Source organism: Somniosus microcephalus, chromosome 2, assembly GCF_052327205.1.
Source record: "Somniosus microcephalus isolate GS21.2 chromosome 2, FLI_Smic_1.0, whole genome shotgun sequence".
Taxonomy (NCBI): Eukaryota; Metazoa; Chordata; class Chondrichthyes; order Squaliformes; family Somniosidae; genus Somniosus; species Somniosus microcephalus.
The window spans coordinates 227,158,004-227,181,385 of record NC_140988.1 but is presented as its reverse complement, the minus strand read 5'-3'; the positions used below and the strand labels follow the sequence as shown (position 1 = coordinate 227,181,385).

The following is a 23,382-nucleotide window of genomic DNA, read 5'->3' as shown; positions in this document are numbered from 1 at the left end:
TGTTAAAAAACACAATACTGAACCATTTACTAGTTTCTTTAGTCAGTTTCTTAGTAAATTACATTTTTTTAATATGTAAAAACTTTTAAAACATGCCTACTGGTGCCTGTGCGCCTAAAAAAAGCTCAGTTTGAAGAGCCTCCTCGAGTGGCCGCAAACGGGCGCAATTGGCAGAAACTCGGCATGCTCATTATTTCGACCTGGGGGCGTGGCCATTATTGACTTCCCAGCACAATGTTTTTTAAACCAGTGTTAAAGATTGCGGAAACTCGATTTACACTCGACGTAACTTGCATTTAAAAGTACCTGATCTTTTGCGCTGGTTTAGCCGATTTCAGTCGGATTGTGCTGATAAAACTAGCGGAAGCTCTAGGCCGCTATGTATATCATAGTCACAACTTGCAAGTACTTTTGATTGGATTTCCACTTTTTATTTTGGCATTTATGCAAAAAAGATATATATGGAGTACACCATTCTTTATTGATATACTTCCATCATGCTCGATTCTTGCAGGCTTTATTGGATAATCAAATATGTGAGAAATTTCCAAGTTCTATTTCAATTATTAAATGTCCAAATGGAGGAAAACTAGTCGTGAGGTATAGAAATACACAGCTCCCTGTTATAAGGAAACCAGTTATTTTAAATGAGACAGTGTAGCAAATACAGACTTACAGGAAACTCTTTTTTATCCGGCACAGACAGGACCGGCGCGGTGCCGGTTTATCAAAAAGTCCGGATTACAGAGAGTTATAGTTAAAAGGTACGAGAGCTCGTACACAGCAACAAATCCAAGCTTCCCTGTTGCTTAGCAACAGCTGCAAGAAGCCCGACCACAGACCAAGCGTCCCTGTTGCTTAGCAACAAGTGCAGGAACCCCCGATTACACAGCCAAGAATCAAGAAACGGCCACTAATATGAAGAAAAACTTAACTGAACCTACTCCTGAATTTTGCCAGTTAACCGAGATTTCCGGTTGTTTGGGTGCCGGTAAATCGAGAGTTTCCTGTATTTTGAATCCAGGAACCCATTCTATATTCTGGCTGAAGACCCCTGCGTTTGTAACCCTTGTTCGACAAGGATGTGGCTACCAATGGAAAGTCTGTGTGAAACAATGGGGTAAAATTTCCACAGGGATTCTCCTGATTTTCCACCATAACTTTGGTGGAAATCGCAGGGAAACTGTGTTTATTCAGTTTCTCCAGGGTTTCTGCCAAAGTTATGGCAGGAGATCAAGAGAACACCCATGGAAATTCTGCCCCAATATGTCAGCAAAGTGGAAGCTATTGGTTTACACTATTCACTTTAAAGTACAGAAATGAATACACTGTATATTATACTCCAAATATGCAAATTTTGTGCAAATTAAACACTCACTTTAAATACTTACAGCCAGAGTTCACACACTGAATAAAATGCACATCATGAAATGGATACTCACATTCCATTGTAAATTTGAATTATGGATTAAGGTAATACAATACAAGGTATCAATGTTAATCTTATAACTTTTATTTCAGTACCGTTCAAACTCCAGGAAGGAGAGGTCCGCATTCTCTCGCTTGATCGTTGTCAGTCATACTTCGATACTAAAACAATCACTTCTCGAATGTTATGTGCAGGCTACGAACCTGGAACAGTGGACTCTTGCATGGTAAGGGGTTAATGAAGACAAATTCTGGATTAATCTCTTTGTTCATTTGCTCAAGTTTTAGGTTAGAAACAACAGAAAATAATTCCAACTTACACCCAGTAATTACAATTACTTGCAGGTCAGGCACACTGTAAACACATAATGGCTGATTTTTGTGAGGCCCTGCCAGTGATGTGTGGCTTCATTGGTGGCAGGCAGGGGCAACTGAGTCGCCAAGTTTCAGGTCTTCAGGTGAGGATCAACCCGGAACTCACACTTTGTCAGTAAAAATCAGTGTGGTGACTCCGGGGACTTGGCCTTCTCAAGTAGGCTTCTTAAAAAGGAGCTGAGAGTTTCTATCACTGGGAAAAAATTGGGGGGGGGGGGGGGGGGGAGAGGGGGGGATTGCACATTACTTAATTTTGCCGAGTAGTCTCCCACTTTTGCATTTTTTGTCTTTTCCTGTTAAAACTTTGCTTCATTATTGTTGCTGCCATTTGAATTGCACCAAACAGAAAGGTGAGGATGGGTATTCTGAATATATTGCATAATGGAGATCAAGAATAAGAGTTTGTGAGGGGCCAACAAATGCAACAACCTCTGTGGCATTTTGTCTGCATCCATCATTGTTTCAGGACTTGCGTTTATAGACGCCTCCACACGTGAGCATCAGGGCTGCTCATAAAATGCTACAGCCTTCAGGACAAGCAAGGATATGCACTCAATGAATGTCCGAATGATACATGACCACAGAAATATCATTTTGCTCATCAATGGGTATTCTCCTGGAAGCAGCCGGGGTGCCTTCATTATACAGCAGTCCATAGACTGTTACAGCACAGGAGGAGGCCAAATCAGCCTTTCATGCGTCTGTCTCACTTTGCTAGAGGAATCCAAAACTAATCCTGCCCTGCTCTCTCCCACAGCTTTGTATCTCCTTGTGCTTCAAAATGTTTATCTACTCTTGGCTCAAAGATATGTTGGTATCTGGTTCGACAGTTCCCTTTGGCAAAGCATTCAATGCCGCGACAACCCACTGTATAAATTTCCCATAATCTCTCTCGCCACTTTATCAGTGAGAATTTTAAATTGATGCCCCCTCATCACTGACTCCACAACCAGATGAAAGCGCTTTTCTCTAGTCACACGATCAAACCTTTTCATAATTTTGAAAATCTCTATTTCACCTCTTAGCCTTCTCTGCTCCAGTGGAAAGAGACCCAAAATCTTAAGTTTCTCCACATAACAATAGTATTCTCATCCCTGGCACCATTCTGGTGAATCTATGCTATATACACTCTTGGCTTTAATATTCTCTTTATAATGGGATGCCTAAAACTGCATACAGTACTCTACCTGTGGTCTAACAAGTGTTTTGTACCCTTTGCACTCGAAGCCTATTTATAAAACCACAATGTAATGGTTTATGGCTATTTTGCCTGCACTTTTTATGACTTTTACTCCTGTACTTTCAAGGACTTAAGCATTTGCAGTCTAGTTCTCCCTATTCTTCCACGCCCTTCAATGTCCTTCCATTCTTTGTTTTCCCCAGTAAAATGTATTTCCTCACATTTATATCTGTATTGAATTACATCTGCTAACTGCCTATTCCACTAACCTGTTTATGTCTTCCTGAAGTCTTTTACAATCCTCACTAGTTCATCAAACTCCCTATTGTGTCATCAGCAAATTTTGATAATTTACTCCTACGCCCGAGTCCAAACAAGAACAAAAATGCACCTGGCCCACTTGTAACTCTTCTCCAACCTGAGCAACAGATATTAGATCTAACCCTTTGGTTCCTGTCCGTCAACCAACTTTCTATTCATGCTGCTACATTTTGTCGCATACGGTATGCCAGAATCTTTGTAACAATTTTCCTGTGAGACACCTTAATGCAAACCTTCTGAAGATATATATACACATCTACTGCATCCCTTTTATCTATCCAATTGGTCACTTCTTCAAAAAACCCTATTCAATGTGTCAAATTTGCCTTTAACAAATCCATGCTGGATGCCCTTGAATGTCCTATGCATCTCTAAATGCTCATTAATTTGATCTCAAATTTTGGATTCTAATAATTTGCCCACAACTGATGTTAGACGAGGTGGTTTATAGTTATCCAGTTTATCCTTCTCTCTTGAACATAATTGTTACACTGGCTATTCTCCAATCCTCTGGCATAATTTGTATACATAAGGAAGAGTGAAAAATTGTGCTCAGAGCCGGTTATCTCCCCTCTGACTTCTGTCAACAGCCTTGGGTGCATGTCATCAGGGCCTGGTGACATCTACTTTCAATTCTGTTCACTTTTTCAGAAGCAAATCCTTTTGTTAGTTACTTCTAGATCCTCTTCAAGTACATCTGCATTCTTACTTCTACCATCATTTGTGAAAACTGAAACATAATATAAAACTAAGTAACAGGATATTAAATATTATGTGCTCGTCTTTTTTCATATTTTCTTTAGCTGTTCTCCATCTTCACAAGCCCCACACTTTCTATATTCCTTACCTAAAGCACTAGCTACTCTCCCAGTGAGAATGTTGGTCCCAGCCTTGTTCAGGGAATAGTAGCATAGTGGTAATGTCACTGGACTAATAATCCAGAAGCCTGAACTAATGATCCGGAGACACAAATTCAAATCCCACCACGACAATTCAGTTAATTAAATAAATCTGGAATAAAAAGCTAGCATCAATAATGGTCACCATGAAACTATCGGATTGTTCATCTGGTTCACTAATTTCCTTTAGGGAAAGAAATCTGCCATCCTTACCTGGTGTGGCTTATATGTGACTCCAGACCCACAGCAATGTGGTTCACTTTTAACTGCCCTCTGAAATGTCCACTCTGTTGTAAAAAACCGCGACAAAAAACAATAATACACCCGGCATCGACCTCGGCACTGGATACGGACACGACAACGGCACACCCAGCCCAGTCGACCCTGCAAAGTCCTCCTCAACAACATCTGGGGACTTGTGCCAAAATTGGGAGAACTGTCCCACAAACTAGTCAAGCAACAGCCTGACACAGTCATACTCACAGAATCATACCTTTCAGCCAATGTCCCAGAGTCCTCCATCACCATCCCTAGGTATGTCCTGTCCCACCGGCAGGACAGACTCACCAGGTGTGGCGGCACAGTGGTATACAGTCGGGAAGGAGTGGCCCTGGGAGTCCTCAACATTGACTCCGGACCCCATGAAGACTCATGGCTTCAGGTCAAGCATGAGCAAGGAAACCTCTTGCTGATTACCACCTACTGCCCTCCCTCAGTTGATGACTAAGTATTACTCCATGTTGAACACCACTTGGAAGAAGCACTGATGGTAGCAAGGGTACAGAATGTACTCTTGGTGGGGGACTTCAAGGTCCATCACCAAGAGTGGCTCGGTAGCACCACTACTGACCAAGCTGGCCGAGTCCTGAAGGACATAGCGGCCTGCGACAGGTGGTGAGCGAACTAACACGAGGGGGAAAACCTACTTGAGCTCTTCTTCACCAATCTACCTGTTGCAGACACATCTGTCCATGACAGTATTGGTAGCAGTGACCACCGCACATTGTGGAGACGAAGTCTCGTCTTCACACTGAGGACACTCTACATCGTGTTGTGTAGCACTACCGCCATGCTAAATGGGATAGATTCAGAACAGATCTAGCAGCTCAAAACTGGGCATCCATGAGGCGCTGTGGGCCTTCAGCAGCAGCACAGTTGTATTCCACCACAATCTGTAACCTTATGGCCCAGCATATCCCTTACTCTACCCATTACCATCAAGCCAGGGGACCAATCCTGGTTCAATAAGGACTGTAGAAGAGCATGCCAGGAGCAGCACCAGGTGTACCTAAAAATACGGTGCCAACCTGGGGAAGCTGCAACATAGGACTAGATGCATGCTAAAAAATGCAAGGAGCATGCTATAGACAGAGCTAAGCGATCCCACAATCAATGAATCAGATCAAAGCTCTGCAGTCCTGCCACATCCAGTCGTGAATGGTGGTGGACAATTAAACAACTAACGGGAGGAGGAGGCTCCATGAATATCCCCATCCTCAATGATGGTGGAGCCCAGCATGTGAGTGCAAAAAACAAAGCTGAAGCGTTTGCAACAATCTTCAGCCAGAAATGCCGAGTGGATGATCCATATCGGCCTCCTCCTGAGGATCCCACCATCATAGAAACCAGTCTTCAGCCAATTCGATTCACTCCAGGTGATATCAAGTAACGGCTGAGCGCACTGGATACAGAAAAGGCTGTGGGCCCCGACAACATTCCGGCTGTCGTGCTGAAGACTTGTGCTCCAGAACTAGCCACGCCTCTAGCCAACCTGTTCCAGTACAGCTACAGCACTGGCATCTATCCGACAATGTGGAAAACTGCCCAGGTATGTCCTGTCCACAAAAAGCAGGACAAATCCAATCCGGCCAATTACCGCTCCATCAGTCTACTCTCAATCATCAGCAAAGTGATGGAAGGTGTCATCGACAGTGCTATCAAGCAGTACTTACTCACCAATAACCTGCTCACCGATGTCCAGTTTGGGTTCCACCAGGACCACTCAGCTCCAGACCTCATTACAGCCTTGGTCCAAACATGGACAAAAGAGCTGAATTCCAGAGGTGAGGTGAGAGTGGCTGCACTTGACATCAAGGCAGCATTTGACTGAGTGTGGCATCAAGGAGCCCTAGTAAAACTGAAGTCAATGGGAATCGGGGGGGAAAACTCTCCACTGGCTGGAGTCATACCTAGCACAAAAGAAGATGGTTGTGGTGGTTGGAGGTCAATCATCACAGCCCCAGGACATCGCTGCAGGTGTTCCTCAGGGCAGTGTCCTAGGCCTAACCATCTTCAGTTGCTTCATCAATGACCTTCCCTCCATCATAAGGTCAGAAGTGGAGATGTTTGCTGATGACTGCACAGTGTTCAGTGCCATTTGCAACTCCTCAGATAATGAAGCAGTCCATGCCCTGCAGCAAGAACTGGACGACGTTCAGGCTTGGGCTGATAAGTGGCAGGTAACATTCGTGCCACACAAGTGCCAGGCAATGACTACCTCCAAAAAACGTGCATCTAACCACCGCCCCTTGACATTCAACGGCATTTCCATCGCCGAATCCCCCACCATCAACATCCTGGGGGTCACCATTAACCAGAAAGTTAACTGGACCTGCCACATAAATACTGTGGCAACAAGAGCAGGTCAGAGGCTAGGTATTCTGTGGCATGTGTCTCACCTCCTGACTTCCCAAAGCCTTTCCACCATCTACAAGGCACAAGTAAGGAGTGTGATGGAATACTCTCCACTTGCCTGGATGAGTGCAGCTCCAACAACACTCAAGAAGCTTGACACCATCCAAGACAAAGCAGCCTGCTTGATTGGCACCCCATCCACCACCTTAAACATTCACTCTCTCCACCACCGGCGTACCGTGGCTGCAGTGTGTACCATCTCCAAGATGCACTGCAGCAACTCGCCAAGGCTTCTTCGGCAGCACCTCCCAAACCCGCGACCTCTTCCACCTAGAAGGACAAGGGCAGCAGGTGCATGGGAACACCATCACCTCCAAGTTCCCCTCCAAGTCACACGCCATCCTGACTTGGAAATATATCGCCATTCCTTCATCGTCGCTGGGTCAAAATCCTGGAACTCCCTCCCTAACAGCACTGTGGGAGCACCTTCACCACTTGGACTGCAGCGGTTCAAGAAGGTGGCTCACCACCACCTTCTCAAGGGCAACTGGGGATGGACAATAAATGCTGGCCTTGCCAGTGACACCCACATCCCATGAACAAATAACAAAGGTAGTGCCTATCCATCCTGTACAGGCCACTCTTGCCCCAGAATTGGCCCCAATGTTCCAGGAATTCGAACCATTCCCTCTTTCACCATCTCTCAAGCCATACATTTAACTCCCTTATCTTACTATTCCTATGTCGACTAGTGCATGACACCACAGTAATCCTGAGGAAACTACCCTCGAGGTCCCCGTTTAATCTATCTAATTGCTTTGCAGGACCGCAATTCTATTTTTTCCTACGTCATTGGTTTAAACATAAACCTTGACTAACATAAACATTGACTTCCCTTTCCTCTCCAAAAGCTTTTGCGTCCACTCCATTAAAACTTTTACCCTTGTACCTGGAAGGCAACACATAATTTGCAACTTTTGATTGTGGCTAGAGAAGCACCTGTCTGTTAGTCAATAGAATACTTTATTGCTTCTTTATTTCTGCGATTTACCAAGCAGTGTGTGCAAGCTATTCATGTCCCAGAAGCCTTTTGAAATTAGGAGAAGGAACCCCCTTTGCATAATTCAGTGTGGAGTGCCCTCCTCAGCTGTCGGCACAGGTGAGCCTGCCCTATGGGCCAGTTCAACTCCACTTTTGCCATTCTCACAGAATCAGAGCTTTAGTTGAGTTCTGATGAAGAGTACACACCTGAAATAGGAAAACCAATGTATTCTCTTTACAGATGCCTGGTGATATTTGCAGCATTTTTTTATTACCTAGCCACGATGCTAAAAGTTAATTTAATCTGACAAATTAAAGTTAAAAAACCTCGTATTAACTGACTATATTACAGATTATTTGTTAAGCAACTAATAAGGTTTAAGTTTTGATTTTCATCCTATTATCTTTTGGAACTAAGACTTCTTGTAGCATTGACTAGTTGTTGGTCTTGGGACTTTTACTAAATGAAGTTTGAACGAGGTAACGTGAAAGTGCATTTGTTGGTTTGCCAAAATTATTAATTTCCATTGCCTGAACACCATTGTGTTTCTGTTGGTCAGGGTGACAGTGGAGGACCTCTGGTTTGCGAACAACCTGGCAAGAGATGGACATTATTTGGTCTAACCTCTTGGGGATCAGTGTGCTTTACAAAACTCCTTGGACCTGGTGTTTACAGCAATGTAACACATTTTGTTGAATGGATTGAGAGGCAGATCTACATCCACACTTTTTTATAAATGTATCAAAGGCCAGCAGAACAGCATCCAAGATGAAACCTCAAATAGCGAGGCAGAAATGTGGCAGCTGGCAAGGACTGCAAAACCATCAACATGATCATTCCCCTCCCTGCCCCCACCTCTATCCACTGAAAGCATTTGGTAATAACGTAAGTCATAAGGAATAACTTCACCAAACTGCTCTCAAGATGGATGATTTCTCCCGATACCTGGGTTGTTATGGGAATCAATGACTCTTAGAAATATGGAGTTGATTGAGTGACATTTTAAGAAATATTCATCCCATTATCTAATACATCAATCAACTGCTGCTCCCTCTTGAGATTTGCAGTACATCCATTCCAAAGCTGTTCAGCACTGTAAGACCTGTCTAGATTCTTCTGCAAATTAATGTCAGCATTTGTTGTTCAGGCAGTCTGTGGAGAAGAATTTTTGCTACCTCTAACTTGACCCGTTTGAGAAAGCTTCTTCTGTACTCTTCATGAGACTGCCTTACACTGAGGATGCTGATGAGGGAAGAAATTCTTTCATTTTTTCAGAACTGTTTATAGGATGGGTTAATTTTGCTTCAGTGCGTAACTGTGAACCAAATGTATTGGTGTTCTAGATTAATTTCTACATGACTGTTAGTCTAGTTATTTTTCTTATAATAATTAATCCTTGGTCGCGGCGTAGAACATTTTCAGTAGGTTGACATCTAAATAGTTAGTAGCTTGTGTAATGATTCTTTAACTGGAGTACTCGTGGAAAACTTGATTTCCGGCAGTGAAGATCTCCTTCCCTAAATGGTTTACTTGACAAGTTATTGTGGTATGGGAAAGAGAACAAAGAGTTTAGTTGTGAGTGATTGTAGACTAATATAATGCATTTTAAAGAAATTACACAAGGATTTGATTTTGTAGCATTAATCACAATGATGATACATTGCAGTGGATTGAGCTAATACTGTATATGTAGCAGTTTAATTCAGTTTTAAAGTAGGAAGCAACCACGCAAAGAATGAATAAAGTGCACTTCTCTGGAATCTATGGTCTAATTTCATTACCACTTAACAGGGTAAGAGAAGAAATGTCCTGTTGCTTTCTAATTAAGTTTTAATTATTATCAAGCTTTGGTTTTAAGTGTATACAGTGTCACTCATATACTGTATACAGTGTCGCTCATAGATTTAAATATCGACTTCTTTATGACAGTTGCCTTTCGAACTACCCATGACCATTAAGTGTTCTGAGGATCTCATCTTTATCTTCATTGTGAAGGATTTCCAGTGTATAGTGCTGATTTTCCTTCAATTAGGACTGGTTACATTTGGTTCAGATTCAGTTCAGATACTTTTTTTTGGCAACAAGAATGAATTAAACTGGGGACATATCCCCTGCTCTTTTTTGAGTGTTTTCATTGGACCTCTTTTTCTGCAGTGTCAACATTCATCAAATGTGAAGTGAATAAACCGAGCTCTGTTCCAGTGCATTTATCTAAGTTTTTCTTTTTCTACACTGCTGTAAGTGGTAATGATATTACTCGTATTACCTTTCAAACAAACATATTAGTAACTAAAATTACACCCTTATGCCAAAGTTTTGTTTCAGCTCACTCTTTGCATTCGCATTGGATTTTTGTGTGGTAGCTTGCTAATTGAGTCTGTGGGAATAAATATTACACTTTGATGGCACTTTTCAACAATGTAATGTTATGTACTTTGTTCCTGTATCATTTCTAAACAAAGGCATTTGAGAAATGTCTGCAATGTTCAATGTAACATTCCATGTAAAGATACTATGATGGTTGTAATTTTATAAAATATTTTTATAGTGCTTTTTCTATGTGTGCACACTTAAAAAATGATGTTGTTATGTGGCCAGACTTTAAGCAGATTGGGTGTTTACACATTGTGATGTTGTACTTGTAAATGACAATCAAAAAGCAAACAGCTGGTGGTCAGTGTTGTAAAATGAAGACTTTGGCTTACAGCACAAGCTTGTTCTACTGTTAGCACCAGATGAAATAAAACATGCACATTTTAGTCTCATTCAAATGTCAAAACATAATCTTGTAACTCTCGCTCATGGCTTTAGTGGATCGGGATCTGAATATTCAGTCTGCCTTTTCCTGATCCTTCAATAGTACGTGCATTACAATTTACTGCTCAGCTCTGAGTTTGTGTGATTTAACTCTTCATTCATTACGCTGTTTCATTTCAGTTTCTCCTATGCCACTGCCTCCTTAATCAGCCAGGGATAGCAACCTGAAGGAAGTAATATGTAATTTTGTGAGCAATTAATGCCCCATTTCAAGTTAGTCCCTTTCCTCACTACAGCACCGCACTCACTCTGCAGCCCTTACCGAAAAACAGTTAAACTTTCTAGGAAAGTGTCAGAGAGCCCCAACAGAAACTTTGGTCTCATGGCTAGAAGATACTGGTTGAACAGCAAATGGCTATGACCATGATTTTGAATATTAACTAGATGGTAGTGCAGCCGATTTGCTGGACGACCTTAATTATAAACTGGTAGCATGGGATGTGATCAATGTAATTAAAATTGATAATAGGTGATTGGAAACATGATCGTACCAGATTCCTGAGATTTTTATTTTTAAAAAGAGGGTATTTGTGGCTTTAAAGTTTAAACGCTTTGAGTTATTACAGCATTACAAATCTAATCTTTGGATCACAATTTCCTCATCACTTTTGCTAGATTGAGGAGTGTTAAATATTCTTCTGCTGCCCTGAATCCTCTTCCCCTTGCTCCAATATTGGCTTATACCTCATTCCCTTTAAATTTTACAAATTTAAATTCAGCAGCCTTTTTACTGTGATTTTAAACAAAAGCAAAGTCTTGAGATTTTGTCATGACTAGTCGAGTTTGCAGTTGATTGGCTGGTGATGAGAGAACAACTGTTTCATAGATATACAATAAATTGCAAGTAACAACACTTCACCTTTGTACCTAACTTCACTATGCTCCAATTTCTAGACCTCATCTCTCTGTCAATGCCACTCTTAACAGTCACTAAGAGACCCCTTCTGAAGGTTTTCCTTCTTGCAGGGAATTGTTTGTCTCAATCTTTCCCCTTCCAGCTTGACAAGGAATGGACTACTGCCTGGTGGAATACAAGCCAGTGATTCCATACAGTAGACTCCCAATATGGCCAAGCTTGGGTGTTTTGTAGATATTTGGCAACTTACCAAACACAACCTATGGTCACTTTGGCACCAAACTCCCAACTTACAGATAGCAAAATACTGCGGATGCTGGAAATCCGAAATAACAACAGAAAACGCTGCAGAAACTCAGCAGGCCAGGCAGCATCCATGGAGAGAGAAAGAGTCAATGTTTCAGGTCGAAACCCTTCATCTAGAGCCATCTTTTGGCTCTTTTACCTGTCCTATTACCATCTCGTCTCATTTTGAATACCTCTTAATGTCTCTTCACTTCCCCTTTGTTCTTTCATCCCCTCCCCCATTTCCCAGCCCCCAAACTGGCCTTTTAATCTGTTTCATTTCCTGCCTTTTTTTTCCTCAGTTCTGATGAAGGGTTTCGACCTGAAACGTTGACTCTATTTCTCTCTCCACGGATGTTGCCTGGCCTGCTGAGTTTCTCCAGCGTTTTCTGTTGTTATTCCCAACTTACAGAACTGCTTTCTGGGAAGAGTGAACAAACATTTCCCTGCAGGGATTGAAAAATCAGCATAACTGAGCCTCTGCTGCACATCCTCTAATAGGCATTTAGAGGGCTTGCAGCAAGCTATCGGCCCTTTTCCCCCTGGCTAAGAAATGATACAGAAATACTATTCTCATTCACAAATTACTTTTTCTTAAAGGATCTACTATTCTGAAAAAAAGTTGTATTACATTGTGTTAAATTTACACCAACTCCTTCTTAGTCTTGGTTAGTTACTTTTATACCACTGACAGTTTACCAGACTGTTGTAAAGTTAGAGTCAAGGTCACAAATGTAAGTTAGGTCCCTTTACAAGAAGAAGCTGTGAGCACATAAAATGCTGGAAGTACATAGCAGGTCCGCATTTGTACAAGAAAAGACTTGATTAATGTTTAGGATGTAGAACCGTTATCAGCACTGGATTCTTTTCTCTTCATAGATATCAATGGACTTGGTGTGTAGATCCAATATTTCATTATTTTATTTCAGATTGCTGGCATTTGCAGTTTTTTCCTATTATTTGAAGCTGTGGCCACATTGTACTCTAACATGTAAAAACTAATAAAAAATAACTTAACACTGATTCATGTTTGCTTACTTTAACATTCTAAAGTAATAAGTTACCAGACAGATTTGAGTAAACAGTGGGAATAAAAACGGCCCCAACAATTTCTTTAAATGGCAATATCCTTTTCAGATGGTATGTGTAGAAAAATGGTACGGATTTGCTGAACACAAACAGAACAATCCAAATATCTTGGCAACAACACAGCAAAATTAACCAAACTATATCCTTGACTCTTACAAAAGAAGACTTGCATTTATTTGTCACCTTTCACGACCTCAGGACATCCCAAAGCTCTTTACAGCCAATGGAGTACTTTTGAAGTGGAATCACTGTTGTAATGTAAGAAACCCAACAGCCAATTTGCACACAGCAAGCTCCCACAAACAGCAATGTGATAATGACCAGATAATCTGTTTTTAGGTATTGGTTAAGGGATAAATATTAACCAGGATACCAGCCAGAATTCCCCATCTCTTTGAAATAGTGCTATGGGATATTATACGTGCACCCGAGAGGGCAGACAGAGCCGTGGTTTAAAATCCAATCTGAAAGATGACACCTCTGACAGTGCATCACAGCCTCAGTACTGTACTGCAGTGTCAGCCTAGATTTTGCACTCAAGTCTCGGAGTGGGACTTGAACCCACAACCTTCTGACTCAGAGGTGAGAGTGCTACCATGGAGCCACAAATTTAAATGATCCTTCATGAAATGATTTATTGGACTACATTCAAGTAATTCTTATTATACATTTCTTAAAGCATATGCCACATGCTCCAAGTTCTTGGAAAGCAAGCCACACTTCTCTTCTTCCCACTGTCTTCACATTACAATTAAAAAAAAACCTATATACATATATAAGCAATAGCAATTGTTTAAAAAATATTACAGACCCAGAAGTTCCAAGTTGGGCTGTTTTTGTGAGGTAGGAGAGAAGGGGCCATCTAATTTTGGAATTTGTAACATTAGTAGGGAAAATGCTCGAGTCTATTATAAAGGATGTGATAACAGGACACTTAGAAAATATCAATGGGATTAGATAAAGTCAACATGGATTTATGAAAGGGAAATTGTGTTTGACAAACCTACTGGAGTTTTTGAGGATGTAACTGGTAGAATAGATAAGGGAGAACCAGTGGATGTGGTAGATTTGGATTTTCAGAAGGCCTTTGATAAAGTCCCACATAAGAGGTTAGTGTGCAAAATTAAAGCACATGGGATTGGGGGTAATATACTGGCATGGATTGAAAATTGGTTAACAGACAGGAAACAGAGAGTAGGAATAAATGGGTCTTTTTCGGGGTGGCAGGCGGTGATTAGTGGAGTACCGCAGGGATCAGTGCTTGGGCCCCAGTTATTCACAATATATATCAATGATTTGGATGAGGGAACCAAATGTAGTATTTCCAAGTTTGTTGACGACACACAACTAGGTGGGATTGGGATTGTGAGTTGTGAGGAGGATGCAAAGAGGCGTCAAGGCAATTTAGACAAGTTGAGTGAGTGGGCAAATACATGGCAGATGCAGTATAACATGGATAAATGTGAAGTTATCCACTTGGGTAGGAAAAACAGAAAGGTAGAGTATTATTTAAATGGTGATAGATTGGGAAATGCTGATGTAAAAAGGGACCTGGGTGTCCTTGTACACCAGTCACTAAAAGCAAACATGCAGGTGCAGCAAGCAGTTAGGAAAGCAAATGTAATGTTGGCCTTCATTGCAAAAGGATTTGAGTATAGGAGCAAGGATGTCTTACTACAGTTGTACAGGGCCTTGGTGAGACCACACCTGGAGTACTGTGTCCAGTTTTGGTCTCCTTACCTAAGAAAGGATATACTTACCATAGAGGGAGTGCAGCGAAGGTTCACCAGACTGATTCCTGGGATATGTCATATGAGGAGAGACTGGGTCGACTAGGCCTGTATTCACTCGAGTTTAGAAGAATGAGAGGGTATCTCACCGAAACATATAAAATTCTGACAAGGCTAGACAGACTGGATGCAGGGAGGATGTTTCCCCTGGCTGGGGGGGTCTAGAACGAGGGGTCACAGTCTCAGGATACAGGGTAGGACATTTAGGACTGAGATGAGGAGAAATTTCTTCACTCAGAGGGTGGTAAACCTGTGGAATTCTCTACCACAGAAGGCTGTGGAGGCCAAGTCACTGAATATATTTAAGAAGGAGTTAGATAGATTTCTAGACACAAAAGGCATCAAGGGGTATGGGGAGAGAGCGGGAATATGGTATTGAGATAGAGGATCAGCCATGATCATATTGAATGGTGGAGCAGGCTCGAAGGGCCGAATGGCCTACTCCTACTCCTATTTTTCCATGTTTCTATGTAAATTATCAAGCAAGGCTATTAAATCTTTTTAAAATCCAGCCCATATTTCGAGCATAGCCAGGTAAATATTCTTTTAAAATCAACGTGAAATGACACCAGCTGGGTCAGAACATCAATTACTCGCATAGACAAAAAGAAAATACTGCAGATGCTGGAAATCTGAAATAAAAACAGAAAATTCTGGAGATACTCAGCAGGTCAGGCAGCATCTGTGAAGAGAGAAACAGAGTTAACGGGGTCGATTTTAACTGAGCCGTGAGGCGGGATTTTAAGCGTGCGGGGGGGGCGGTTAAAATCGCTAAAACTGGTGGGCGGGATCCCCCCCCCGCCTGGTTCCCGACCCTGAGCCATTTTAACCCAGGCGTGTCTGATGGTCCCGAATCAGTCCTGCCTCCAACAGGCGGGACTGGTCTTTAAGGCCCTTAATCAGCAATAATTGGCCTTTATAATGCCATTTGAACAGGCCCTTGCATTTTTAACCCTTTTCCCACGTAAAACACGCCTGGTGGGGATCATGCCTGTGAAACCTGGCGTGAGCACTATTGGCTTGCTGACTATCAGCTGCAGGTCAACCATTAAAGAGGAGATTTGATCAGTCATCATTTACAGGTGGCAGGACTTTGTTGTTTCAGGCCTGGGGCAACTTTTACCAGGCTTAACCACACCTGTGGAAGGTTGGAGCCTCACACACATCTCCAGTGTGAACTCCTGGGAAACCCCTCTCGCCACCCTCACTCAGTGCTTCCTCAGCGGAGGCATATGCCAGAAGCATGGGAGCCATTTTTCTCCTTCCCTTCTTGGCATTAGAGGAGCTCAAGCACCAGGCGCGGCAACAGCAGAACCAGGAACAACAGCAGCACCAGCAACAGCAGCAGCAGCGACAGGCTGCTGCTCACCCACCTGAGGCAGCACAGGCCAGAAGGGGCCAGTGCATGGAAGCCCGTCGGCAGAGGAGATACCCTGCAAACAGGGTCTACAGACACAGGGTCAGCTACCTCAACATGACTGAGCAGCAGTGCCAAAGGCGGCTCCGACTTTCGCGACAGGTAGTGACTGACATCTGCGCAACATACAGCAAGACCTGCTGCCCAGAGGACCAGGTGGACACTCCTTTCCAGTTGCCATCAAAGTCACCACCGCACTCAACTTTTTTGCCTCAGGCTCATTCCAGGGATCATCAGCAGACATCAGCGGCATCTCCCAGTCGGCTGCACACGCTTGCATCATGCAGGTAACCGATGCCTTCTTTGCCCTCGCGCACAATCACATCCATTTCACCAGGGATCGCGCAAATGTTACGACGTAAGCGGTTGGATTAGCTCATCTGGCAGACTTTCCAAGGGTGCAGGGCGTCATTGACTGCACACATGTGGCCCTTGGGGCACCCCATCGCAATCCAGGTATTTTTGTCAACCGCAAGGGCTTCCACTCCCTTAACGTTCAGCTGGTGTGTGACCACAAGAAGGAGATTTTGCATGTTTGTGCCAAGTACCCTGGCAGTTGCCATGACTCCTTCATACTGCACCAGTCTAGTGTGCCTCCGCTATTCAGGCCGCCAGACCAACTTCACGGATGGCTACTTGGAGACAAGGGCTATCCCCTGAGGACTTGGCTAATAAGGAGGCCAGCCAACGAAGCTGAGGAGCGCTACAACTCCAGCCACATTTCCACCAGATCCATTATCGAGCAAACCATCGGCTTACTGAAGATGCGCTTCAGATGCCTGGATCGATCAGGTGGAGCCCTACAGTACTCAGCAGCCAGGGTCTCCAGAATCGTCATGGTTTGCTGTGCACTCCACAACATGGCACAGCGTCGTGGCTTGCAGATTCCCGAGGACCAAGTGGCTCCTCACATACCCTCCTCAGATGATGATGATGATGGTGTGGAGATGCCGGAGTTGGACTGGGGTGGACAAATGTAAGAAGTCACACAACACCAGGTTATAGTCCAACAGCTTTATTTGAAATCACAAGCTTTCGGAGCGCTGCTCCTTCTTCAGGTGAAGTGGAGAAATGCATAAAGACACAGCTTATATAGTCAGGGAATAATGTCAGATGTTTACAGGTAATCTTTCTAACTGCCATTTATCACACCTTGGCAGAGAGATAATCACAGCAATCAAAGGTGTGAATGGTGTCCAAACAGGTCAGTCAGGAAAACATTACATCAAAGAACAATGAGGTGGGGTCACAAAGGGTCAAATGTTGCAGATGCTGGGGTCTGTATGAAAAACAAAAAAAGACAAAAAACATTTTTTTTGCTGGAAATCACAGCAGGTCCGGCCGCATCTGTGTAGAGAGAACAAGCCAACGACGACTCGAGTATGGATTACCCTACGTCAGGTGGGGTTACATGTAGCGTGACATGAACCCAAGATCCCGGTTGAGGCCGTCCTCATGGGTGCGGAACTTGGCTATCAGTTTCTGCTCGATGATTTTGCGTTGTCGTGTGTCTCGAAGGCCACCTTGGAGAATGCTTACCCGAAGATCAGAGGCTGAATGTCCTTGACTGCTGAAGTGTTCCCCGACTGGGAGGGAACACTCCTGCCTGGCGATTGTTGTGCGGTGTCCGTTCATCCGTTGTCGCAGTGTCTGCATGGTCTCGCCGATGTACCATGCTCCGGGGCATCCTTTCCGGCAACATATGAGGTAGACAACGTTGGCCGAGTCACATGAGTATGTACCATGTACCTGGTGGGTGGTGTCCTCACGTGTGATGATGGTATCCGTGTTGATGATCTGGCATGTCTTGCAGAGGTTGCTGTGGCAGGGTTGTGTGGTGTCGTGGTCGCTGTTCTCCTGAAATCTAGGTAATTTGCTGCGAACGATGGTCTGTTTGAGGTTAGGCGGCTGTTTGAAGGCGAGTAGTGGAGGTGTGGGGATGGCCTTAGCGAGGTGTTCGTCGTCATCGATGACATGTTGAAGGCTGCAAAGAACATGGCATAGTTTCTCCGCTCCGGATGATGATGATGGTGATGATGATGGAGGAGGAGGAGGAGGAGGGCGAAAAGGAGCATCCTGCAGAGGCCCATCAACCAGCGGCAGCATTACGCGAGAACATTGCTGGCCGGGATGCAAGGAACGCACTCATCCTGGCCAGATTTGCTTAGCCTAGTAAATCAATCTCTTTTGCCTCGCAGCTTCTTACCTGAGCATCGACAATGGCCAAACCCTGCGGATTCCTAGCTATTTGACCAGCATCCTGACAACTGCAAGTAATCCTAAGCCCTCAATGTGAAAGCCCCATTCACGAAATGACACACGCCAGAACTGCAACAGTTGCCATCAGAATTTTTATGCACAAGAACCAACTGATGGCATTTTTACAATATACACATTTCACCCAAATGACTACTTGTGCTTTATTTTCCTCGTACGCGTGCTCCTACGTAGTGGTTCCCCTGTGGCTTCAGCAGATGTGGAGGCCTCTTGCTCACTTTCCTGCTGCTCCTGTCTCGACACCTTTGGCGGGCGTCCTCTGGGGTGGCGAGTCTGTGAGGGCTTGTCAGCAGTCTGCTGCTCCTGTGGCTGTGCAGGGGTTGAGATGTCTATCTTACTTGGGTGTGGACTCCGGCGGGGCTCTGACCGAGGGCTCTGCAGTGGCATGGAAGTGAGTGTGCTTGGAGAGAAACCCCCACTTCCTTGAGGCCTGCCACCAACCTCCCTCTCATGGGTCAGCTCCCCCTCCGCACCTGCAAGTGGCTGGAGAGCACCTTGCTGCACATCAGGGGGGCCATGGGGACCCATATCTGCAATGGCAGTCCTACTCAGAAGGATTTCCATGAAGGTCTGGTTTCTCTGTTCAATAGATGCCCATCGCTCTTCAAGAGATGCCATTCTATTCTGAACACTCACCAAGTTTTCCATACCCTGGCAACTAACCTCCTCCATGGCCGTAGCCCTCCTCTCCTCTACCGTAGCCAGCCTTACCACGGAGGCAGCAATCATTTCCACGTAGGTAGCCATCCTTTCCGCGTTGATGCGTTCATGCGTCAATGACTCCACAAAGGCTTTGCTCATGTTCGCTGTGGCCTCCTCCATTCGCTCCACACTTGCAGCAAACCTGGAGACAAAACCTGCCAGAGACTCCTGCATCTGTGCATGGAGTTCCATCACCTCTGATCTTATGGATGGACCCAGAGGGTCGACATGCAGCAGAGCCGAGCTGTCAGAGTCCTGCACCCTCCGACGAGGACTCTCCACTGCTGTCCCTGTCTCCACAATCTGCTGATGCTCACTTGTGAGCTGTGAAACACCAGGTGACAACACTACTCTATGTCCCGAAGGTCCCCCCGAGGTGTGAGTGTCTGCGCTGGTGCTGGGTGCGCTTATTTCTGCTGACGCTGCGCCCTCAGAGGCTGCAGATACCTCTGAGGAGTATGGCATCTCAGGCTCTTCCTCCTGCACACTGGGGACGGGGTCTCTCGATGGTCCTGTGGGGGAATCAAGGAAAAAGTTAGAGATGTGATGCCAAGGTTACATGCACATTGCATTTTGCAGATGATCATAAGTCCATATGATGTAGCTTCAGAATCATTATCAGCAACTCATGCAATGCCAATGAGATGGAAAACTATTCTGTCACCAGCTTGCGGGGATGCACCTGTCTGTCCTTCCCCAACTTCCGCATTTGTATCAGCCCCGACAATCTCCAGGACGGCTTCCTCCCAGGGGGTGAGCTGGGCCAATGAGGATGGCCCTCCTCCTGTCCTGGCTCGCTCTCTCCTGTTGTGAGCTCTTTCCTCCTGCAATGAGGGAGGCAAGTGGAGGTTGAGTGAGAATGAAGGAGTGAGTGTAGAGATTGCATAGCATAGATACTTAGGAGACAAAGATGGAGTGAGGTTGCAAGACCACGGGCCCTCCCTGTGTGTTGTCAGCTGTGTTCAAAGCATCAGAGTGAGAGGGAGTGTGAGGGCTGCATGGTCGAATAGTTAGGTGAATGTGAGCATAGAGAAGGAATGGCTAAGGGTGCATGGATGTGAGTGTCAAGTGGGATGTGGAGGAAGAGATTGCTAAAGCTGAGTGCTGGTGAGGAAAGTCAATGGGGATCAGATTGGGGGTGATGGAAACTTCATACTTACTTTTCCAGTGCGATGAAGGTCATGGAATCTTTTCCTGCACTGCATCCAGGTGCACCGTGTGAGCCCCAAGGAGTTGACTTCCCCAGCCACCTGTAGCCACACAGCCTTGGTCTGACTGGGAGGCCTCTTCCTCCCTGAAGAAGGGAACAGGACCTCCCTGTGGGCCCTAGCCCCATCCAACAATGCCTGCAGTGATGCCTCATCAAATTTAGGCGCAGCTCTTGCCCTCCCACTGGCCATTTTTCCTGCAGGCTCCTGTGCCATCATAAGGGGAAAGCTTGGAAGCCTGCAGAAGAAGCAAGGCTTGCTGTGGACCTTAAATGCAGCAGCAATGATGATGTCATCGGAGGCGACTTACAGTCATGAAAAACCCATTTGCAAAGGCTTCGCACACGTTGGGAATCAATTGGCCAATTGAGTTAACATTGCATCAATCTCCCACATCCATTTAGATTCGTGTGGGAATCACGAAATTCGGGGAACCTGACAATTGCCCGCACCGGAGTTAAAATTGACCCCAACGTTTCAGGTCGATGATCTTTCCTCAGAACTGGAAAAAAGCAGGAAATGGAACAGGTTTTTAAGCAAGTGTAGGGGCTGGGAAATGGGGGAGGGGTGAAAGAACAAAAGCGAAGGTCTGTGATAGGATAGAAGGCAGCAGAGGTTAAGAGACAGTGAGAGACATTAAGAGATATTCAAGGCAAAAGGAGATGGTAATGGGACACGTTAAGAAACAAAGGATGGCTCTAGATGAAGTGTGAATTGCGCTGGCAGAATGAAAGACAGCTGCCATGTGGGAGAGAAGAACAGAAGGCACAAACAAAAAGTGTGGATAAAAAATATATACATGATAGGGGCCGAGGTTATGATCTGAAATTGTTGAACTCTATGTTGAGTCCAGAAGGCTGTAAAGTGCCTAATCGAAAGATGAGGTGCTGTTCTTTGAGCTTACGCTGAGCTTCCGTGGAACAATGCAAGAGGCTGAGGATGGTGAGGTCCGAGTGGGAGTGGAGCGGTGAATTAAAGTGACAGGCGACCAGAAGCTCGGGGTCCCCCCTTATGGACTGAACGGAGGTGTTCCGCAAAGCGGTCACCCAATCTGCGGTTGGTCTCCCCAATGTAGAGGAGACCACATCGTGAGCAGCGAATACAGTATACTAAATTGCAAGAAGTACAAGTAAATCGCTGTTTCACCTGGAAGGGGTGTTTGGGGCCCTGGACAGTGGGAAGGAGGGAGGTATAAGGGCATGTGTTGCATCTCCTGCACTTGCACAGGAAGGTGCCGGGCGAAGGGGAAGGGGTGTTGGGGGTGATAGAGGAGTGGACTAGGGTGTCGCGGAGGGAGCGGTCCCTACGGAATGCTGAAAGGGGAGGTGAGGAGATGGGTTTGGTGGTGGGAACACGTTGGAGGTGGCGGAAATGGCAGAGGATGGTCCGTTGAATATGGAGGCTGGTGGGGTGAAAGGTGAGGACAAGGGGAACTCTATCGTGGTTCCGGGAGGGGCAGGGGTGAGGGCAGAAGTGCGGGATATAGAACGGACACGGTTAAGGGCCGTGTCAACCACTGTAGAGGGGAATCCTCGGTTGAGGAAAAAGGAAGATATGTTGGAAGCACTGGTATGGAAGGTGGCATCGTCAGAGCAGATGCGGCGGAGACAGAGAAACTGGGAGAATGGGGTGGGAGGAAGTGTAGTCCAGGTAGCTGTGGGAGTCAGTGGGCTTGTAGTGACCAAACACCTTGGGGAGACCGCTTTGCGATACACCTCCGTTCAGTCCGTAAGGGGGTCCCCAAGCTCCCGATGGCCTGTCACTTTAATTCACCGCCCCATTCCCACTCAGACCTCACCGTCCTCGGCCTCTTGCATTGTTCCATGGAAGCTCAGCGTAAGCTCGAGGAACAGCACCTCATCTTTTGATTAGGCACTCTTCAGCCCTCTGGACTCAACATAAGAGTTCAACAATTTCAGATCATAACCTCGGCCCCTATCACATATATATATTTTCTTTGTTTTTTTATCCACACTTTTCCTTCTTTCTTCCCTCCCTTCAGCTGTCCTTCATTCGGCCAGCGCAATTCACATCCCATTTAGCGCCATCCTTTGTTCCTTAACCTGTCCCATTTCCACCTCCCCTTGCCTTGAATATCTCTTAAAGTCTCTCAATCTCTCCTGCTTTCTATCCTATCACTGACCTTACCTTTTGTTCTTTCATCCCCTCCCCCTTTTCCCAGCCCCCAAACTTGCTTTCCATTTCCTGCTTTTTTTCCAGTTCTGATGAAAGGTCATCGACCTGAAACGTTAACTCTGTTTCTCTCTCCACGGATGCTGCCTGGCCTGCTGAGTTTTTCCAGAGTTTCCTGTTGTTATTTCCAGCATCCGCAGTATTTTACTATCGGCTTGTAGTGAATGTTTGTTAATAACCTATCCCCAGAGATGGAGACGGAGAAGTCGAGGAAGGGAAGGGAAGAGTTGGAGATGGACCATGTGAAGGTGAGGGAAGGGTGGAAATTGGAAGCAAAGTGAACGAAATTTTCTAGTTCAGGGCAAGAGGAGGAAACGGCACCGTACAGTCATCAATGTACCGGAAAAAGAGGTGAGGGAGGGGACCGGAGTAGGACTGGAACAAAGAATGTTCCACATATCCCACGAAAAGGCAGGCATAGCTAGGACCCAGGCGGGTTCCCATAGCAACACCTTTGATTTGGAGGAAGTGAGTGGAGTCAAAGGAGAAGTTGTTCAATGTGAGAACAAATTCAGCCAGGCGGAGGAGGGTGGTGGTGGATGGGGACTGGTTGGGCCTCTGTTCAAGGAAGAAGCGGAGCGCCCTCAAGCCATCCTGGTGGGGGGTGGAGGTGTAGAGGGATTGTACGTCAATAGAATTACTCTCATAGCATTGGTTAAGTATGAAAACAATCGAATTTCACAAGATATCAATGGCTGTTAGTTTAACACAGTGAGGACGAACAGTTCGACACAATCCTGAGTACGGTCGACATATAATGCTAAAATGGCACTGGTTGGCTAACAGGTTAAGGGCACATTTTAGGGAAGATTCTGGAGTCTATTTTACATAGTTCAAAAATGATTACTCATTCATTTTCTTTTACCTCA

At 45.0% G+C, this 23,382-nt stretch overlaps 1 protein-coding gene across 3 annotated transcripts in view; it reads left to right on the top strand.

The window, feature by feature from the left end:
- The window catches only part of corin (corin, serine peptidase), a 302,839-nt gene extending 289,979 nt beyond the window's left edge, over nucleotides 1–12,860 (top strand). For all 3 annotated transcript variants that reach the window (XM_085969754.1, XM_085969736.1, XM_085969744.1), the window contains 2 exons: nucleotides 1,522–1,655; nucleotides 8,439–12,860. In XM_085969754.1, coding sequence (XP_085825880.1) covers nucleotides 1,522–1,655; nucleotides 8,439–8,615 — 311 coding nt within the window. In that variant the 3' untranslated portion in view covers nucleotides 8,616–12,860. The remainder of the gene's footprint in view (nucleotides 1–1,521; nucleotides 1,656–8,438) is intronic.
- The last annotated feature ends 10,522 nt before the right edge of the window (nucleotides 12,861–23,382 follow it).